Source organism: Eriocheir sinensis, chromosome 11 (genome assembly GCF_024679095.1).
Source record: "Eriocheir sinensis breed Jianghai 21 chromosome 11, ASM2467909v1, whole genome shotgun sequence".
NCBI lineage: Eukaryota > Metazoa > Arthropoda > Malacostraca > Decapoda > Varunidae > Eriocheir > Eriocheir sinensis.
Window position 1 is genome coordinate 11,945,573 of NC_066519.1, and position 6,586 is coordinate 11,952,158.

At 53.2% G+C, this 6,586-nt stretch overlaps 1 protein-coding gene across 1 annotated transcript in view; it reads right to left on the reverse strand.

Moving 5' to 3' along the window:
* Positions 1-5,943, reverse strand: part of LOC126996831 (toll-like receptor Tollo) — a 7,993-nt gene extending 2,050 nt beyond the window's left edge. The window contains exon 1 of the mRNA XM_050857700.1: positions 1-5,943. This exon is cut by the window's left edge and continues 2,050 nt beyond it. Within this exon, the coding sequence (XP_050713657.1) occupies positions 1,708-5,430 (3,723 nt within the window). The 5' untranslated portion in view covers positions 5,431-5,943 and the 3' untranslated portion in view covers positions 1-1,707.
* Positions 5,944-6,586: the final 643 nt, after the last annotated feature.

Sequence of the window (6,586 nt, forward strand, 5' to 3'; positions counted from 1 at the left end):
ATAACTGAATTTCTAGTATATATTCTTTTTTTTATCTTACGTCATCAAAATTAGTTCTTTTTTTTTTCTTGCAACATTGAAATTCTACCTTGTTTTTCCTTACATCATTGAATTATACTTTTTTTAACAATGAAATCCTAGTTATTTTCCTTATTTCTCCTTTCTCTCTCTAAATTATGAGCTTTTGATTTGATAATATACGTCTAGTGATCAATTATTTCAGCTCATTATCTTCTCTTATCAGTCCATTGCATACATTATCTGGTACCGTCAAAGTCTATATTTAACTAACTCCCTTTTCCTTCTTTTTCTGAGACTCAATTATCTTGCACACACACACAGAATCGACCCTTTTATGAGACATTTCTTCATTATCTGTCTCAATATAACTAATTTCTATATCCTTTTTTATTCTGAGCTTTACTTCTTTTCTTAGCATCACTTCTGTTGCCTCACACACACACAATTGGCAATACACTTGAGTCCACCCTCTTATGAGCACTTCTTCGTTATCGTAATACAAACACAGTCTCCACGTAATCCACACACACATACACAGGGGTCGTTGTTGGTGTGTTATTATTCACTACGTAAGTTATTATTCGTAACGTAACGCTTCACTCCATAGGAACTTGTTTATGTATTGTATATGTTTGATTTTCTGTTTTGTTGTTGTTAATTTCCAATCTTTTTTTTCAACTCCTGATAAAATTGTCTATGAATATATGTATCCATTTCTTCTTATTTTCATCATTTTCCTTCCTTTTTTCAACTCCATGTATAACTTATGTGTGCTTACGTGTAAATACTATCACTGTGTAACCCTCGGACTTCAATCATGCATATAAATAACTCTTCTCTCTTTTTCTCTCTCCATGACTTCATATTAATTAACTCATTACAGAATCACAAATATCGCTTATCATGAACTCAATTTTTCCTCTATTTTTCCTCTCCTCTTTTGATTTCACTCACGAGACATATTTTCAGCCAGTTATTTATTTATTTCATTCGTATTCTTTAAATTTATGCTTTCCAATCCACTTTTTTTTTGTTTTGTTTAAGTTTTTTTCAAGCATAATATTTACTCGAGAACTCCTGCCTCACTTTTTCATGCCCACGTATCCCTCCACACATTTATTTTCTACAATCAATAACTCCTCACTGATTTCCTTCTTTATTTATCCTCAAATGTATTGGTCTGTTACTCTCTCCTGCACTTTCTTCCTTCTTTATCAACCCCACACACGTCAACCTTTTTTTCTTCCCTTTCTCACACTCAAAAGCTCACCGTCTCCTCACGTGTTAAAGCTTCTCTCATTAACCCAGCTCACTGCCTTCACACACGCACTCAATCCCTTATAAAGTAGAGCTCTGCCAAGCCACAACAGAGCTCTACCTGTGCGTGTAACTTAAGTCTTGACACGTAACCTAGAGCTCGTCGCACCAGGGCCTTGTTTTGTGTGCCTAGAGCTTCTCCACGTAGCCACAAAGCTCTAAACACACAATAGAGCCTATAGACAAGCCCTTAGAGCTCTTTTCATTGCATAGAGCCCAGTCACGTATCTACAGAGCTCACAGCCACGTCGTTAGAGCCCTGTTTCTTTCATATAGAGCCCCGTTGAATCACTACAGGGCCCTTGGGTGTGTGGTGTCGTGAAAGCCCTCCCGGAGTGTTCTTGCGCGCAGGCCGGGTCCCGCGCACCCCTACGCCCAATACGCATCGTTGCCGGGGTGGTGGAGGTTGTGGTGCACGCCGGCGGGACTGTTGACGCTGTACTTGTTGGTGGACGAGGAGGAGCGCTCGGGGATGGAGCTGTATGCGTGGACGACTCTCTGGTTGGATGGCACGTCGGGCATGGCGAATCTGAGCTTGTCCCAGAACTGGCTGTCGCTGGCCTTGATGCAGGTGTTGGTCTTTAAGTACAGTCTCAGGTCAGGGTCGAGATCTCGTGACGGAATCTCGCCCAGGACAACGACGATTAACCGCTGGTGTCGTTTCTTGAAGACTTCGTGGTGGGCGCTCTTGAACTGGAAGCGACACCACTCGTTCTCGATGAAGTTCTTGGACAGGACGATGATGGTTCTGCGGGACGACTCCACGGCTTCCACGATGGTGTCTGCGATGTAGGCGGTGACGGGGAAGTCTCTATAGTGGAGACACACCCGGTACGGCTTCTCGCCACGCTCCAGCTCCCCGGCGAGGACCTGGTTGACCCACGCCTCGTCCTTGGAGCTGTAGGAGACGAACGCATCGAAGAGCTTGTCCCTGTCGTCCGTCGTAGCGGCCTTGTGGCAGAGCCTGAACCCGCACCGCGTGAAGACCCAGACTCTGAGGGCGCCGCGGTAGAGGAAACAGAGCACCAGCAGCACCACCACCACGAAGGAGATGACTACGGCGATGACCGGGTGCAGGAGGTTCCCTAACGCCATGGGCTGGATGACTGTGGATGACGACGTGGTGTTCATGCAGGTCGTCACGTTGAACTCCGTGATGAACGACCCTGCCTCGCCGTCGTCCCCGTCCTCAGGGAAACACTTGATCTCCTTCCCGTCCACGGCCTTCCTCTCGTTGCCGTTCAGCCAGATGCCAAACGACTCCACGAACTGGCACTGACACGACCAGCGGTTTGATGCCAGGGAGACTCTGCTCAGGTAGGGGTTGTCCACGAGGCGCCACACGGGGAAGTTTGTGAGCCTGTTGTTTTGTAGCGTCAGCGTCTCCATGTGCAAGAGCGTGGCGAAGGTGTGCTGGTGGATGTACTTGAGCTTGTTGTTGTGAAGATACAGCTCTCTTACGCCCTGCAGCCCCTGGAACTCGTTGCCTCTGAGCGCCTCCAGAAGGTTATCCTGAAGGTGCAGCGCTGTGAGCCTCGTCAAGCCGCTGAAGGTCCCGTTATCGAGGGTTTTCACGTTGGACGCGTTCACGTACAACACTTGCAGGTGCTTGCGGCCGATGAAGGAGTGCGACGATAGGTTCTTGAGGTCGTTCCCGTCTAGATACACTTGCGTGGCGTCCATCGGGATCCGCTCAGGGACTTGCTGCACGTCCTGAAGGGAGCAGTCCACGATGTTTGACCTCCAGGACTGGTCATGGTAGCAGCCGCAGCCGTCGGGGCACGTCATCTCGCAGTCACACGCATCGAACTCGCAGCAGTGGCAGAGGGCGAAGCAGTGAGTCTCGTACTGGCATAGGAACTGAGACGGGTTCACCTCCACCAGGGGGATGAACGCGCCTGTGCGTGCGAACGGCATCTGGCAGTATATGCTCTCCAGGTCCATTATCACAGGGTTCTGGCGCTCGTGCTCCAGCCCGTTGATCCGCTGCAGCCACTCCATCTTGCAGTCACACACGAAGGGGTTCCCGCCCAAATAGAACTCCGGCAGGGAGCGGTTGGCAGGGATCTCGTCGAGGCGCAGCGCTGACATGTCCATCTTTGACAGCTGGTTGACGAAGAGGTCCACGCGTGAGAGGTTCGCCTTCTTGAAGAACGTGAACGGCTCCACGGTGGATATCTTGTTGTCGTTGAGGAAGAGCAGCTGCACACTGTCCGGGATCTGGATGCTGTTGATGTAGTGCAGGTTGTTGAAGCTGGCGTCCAGGGTCTGCAGGTTGAGGTCCTGGCGCTCCTCGTAGTTCCCAAGGTCAGTTATCCTGTTCTTGTGCAGGTCCAGCCACTGCAGGCTCACGGGGATAAAGTGGTAGTCGAACTCCTCGATCTTGTTGTCCGACACGTTGAGCCACATCAGGTTGGGAAGCTTTCCGAACAGGTTAGTAATGCTTGTCAACTTATTGGCATCCAGACGCACTGCCTGCAGGTTCGGGTGGTTGTCGAAGGTGCCACTTTCGATGTGTGTGATTGAATTCTTCGCTAGATTGAGTATCTTAAGGGAGGGAATGCCACTGAACGTATCCTTGGAGATATTGCCGGCGATGCGGTTGTTGACGAGCCTCAGCCCGTACAGGAACTGCAGCCCCTTGACGGGCATGTCCTCCAGGGACGTGATCAGGTTCCCGCCCAGGTCGAGCGTCTTGAGCAGCGCCAGGCGGCCCACCACGCGCGGGATGGCCGCCAGCTGGTTCTCGTTGAGGTTGAGGTCCGCCAGGTTGGTGAGGTTGTCGAGGGAGTCTGGCGCCACCTCGCTGATCCTGTTGTTGTCGAGGGCGAGGAAGCTGAGCACGTCCACGCCCTGGAAGGCGCGGGCGGGGATGACCGCCAGCTGGTTGTAGGAGAGGTCGAGTCTGTGCAGGTTAATGCAGCGGGAGAAGGCGGCGGCGGGGATGGTTGCCAGCTGGTTGTGTGCCAGCCGCAGCACCTGCAGGTGGTACAGGTTGTGGAAGACCTGCTGGCTCAGCTGGCTGATCTTGTTGTAGGAGAGGCTCAGCACCCGCAGGCGGATGAGGCCCTCGAAGATGGACGACGTGAGCCACTCCGACTTGAGTTCGTTGTGCGAAAGGTCGAGCTCCACCAGGTGCTCGAGGCTACTGAAGATGCCTGGCGCCAGCCCCGCCAGCGAGTTGTTGCTGACGTGGAGCGACTCCAGGTCCGGCGTGTGCAGGAAGGCGTCCTCGGGCAGCGCCACCAGCCGGTTGTGGGAGAGGTCGAGGGTGTGCAGGCCGGCCAGGCCCAGGAAGGCGTTGTCGTCCAGCTTGGCCAGCTCGTTGTGGTGCAGCCACAGCTCCTGCAGGCGGAACAGCCCCTGCAGCGACCCCGACGCCAGCACCGTCACGTCGTTGTAGGACAGGTCGAGGGAACGCAGGCCCGAGCGGCACGTCTGCCCCCCGGGCCTGCCCGCCTCGCTCCCCCCGAAGCCCAGCTGTGTCATGTCCTGCAGGTGGTTGTGACTTAGATTGAGCTGTTTGAGGCTGCCCAGGTGGCAGAAGGCACCCGGAGGCAGCTCCCAGATGCTGTTGGTGCTGAGGTTGAGCCGCTGGAGCTGCTGCACAGGACGGAACACATCGGGCCGCAGCGAGAGGCTCCGCCGCGGCCACTCCCAGTTGCTAGTCCGAAGGGTAAGGTTTCTAAGGTTTCTGAGGTTAACAAACACATTGTCGTCGAGTTCACTGAGCTTGCAGAACTCCACGTTGAGCTCCCGCACCCTCACGAAGCCGGAGAGCGTGTGCGGGGAGAGGACACTCGGTAAGTAGAACTCGGCGCTGCAGCCGAGGCTGAGCCGCACCACGGTGTCGGCCGCCACGCGGCTCAAGTTGGCCACTCTCGTCTCCTCCTCCAGCGCCTTGAGGGAGCAGGAAAGGGCGCGTTCCCGGGCACTGAGGGCGCGGCTCTCACACTTATCGCCGCCGCCGCCGCCGAACCGCGCCCCCGCCGCCGCCGCCGCCGCAGCCTGGCACGCCACGCCACACACCGCGACTTGCCACACGACCAAGACCAGCGCCAGCCTGCCATCGCCCACTCCCGCGCTCCACATTGTTGATCGGCCACAACTTTAGTTCGCCGCGAGTGGCACCGCCGCGCCGGACATTCCTGCTGCTCGGAGGGAATCGTTCGGAGTCTTTACTCGGCCGCGGACCAACATTACCGCAGCGTTAGCTGTCGAGACGCGACATAGTCCTTCCTCGCCAACAGCTTAGCTCACACTGAGGACTGAGAGCCCCGCGAGGCAAGCCGGGGCCGCGATACTGGCCGGGTGACCGTGAGGGGGGCTCGAACCCCCCTCCCCCTCCCGGGCCGCGCGGAAGACTGATCGTACGCCAGCCGTGACTGCCCTGTCTCCATATACATTTCTTTATCCCCTCTTCTCTGCCTCTTTGCCGGGAATGGCTTCGTGGCCGCGAAGAAGACTCGTCGCCGCCACGCAACACACGCGGACACACGCGGCGGCCCGGCACACACTTGCATTCTATATTTGTATTGTACATTTTTTGTCCCTTTGACTCGCTCGCCCCTCGCCGTCTCCTCCCCTCGCCCTCTCTCGCCCTCGCTGGCCCTCTCCCTCCCTCCCTCCCTCCCTCCTCGGTCCCTCCTCAGCAACAAAATTCCTTCCCCGCCTCGCCCGTCCCGTAGGAAGCAGTTGGCGCCCCTCGGCCACTTCCTGCATCAATACCCGACACGGAACATTAAGATCTGACTTTACTCACAAACGTCGAGTCGTGTCTTCAAACCAACACTTCGTCACCCTCCCAGCCTTCCTCCTCCCCTCCTCCTCTCTTCCCTCTCCTTCCTCCTCTCCGTACTCCTCCCTCCCCGCCTGTCTTTTAACCCTCTTCCTCTTCTTCTTCCTCCTCCTCCTCCTCCTCTTTCTCTTCCTTCCTTCACTTCCACTCGCTGCCTTCCGCTTCCTTCTTTACGTCTTTCGTCTTTGCTGCTTTTTGAAATTTCTCATATTCCTTTTTATTCTCGATTTTCCTTCATTATATTCCTCTTTTAACACTTTTTTGTATTTTTACGATAACCTCAAAGCTATATATTTTACTCTCTCTATTCTATTTTTAACTTGTATGTCTGTCTTTATCGCTATTTTATGACATTTTTTTATTATATATATTTTTTTTATTAATTTCAACATTTTTTTTTTTCGCTGTCTATATTTTTTTTTCTCTCTCTGGTCTATTGATAACTTGTAT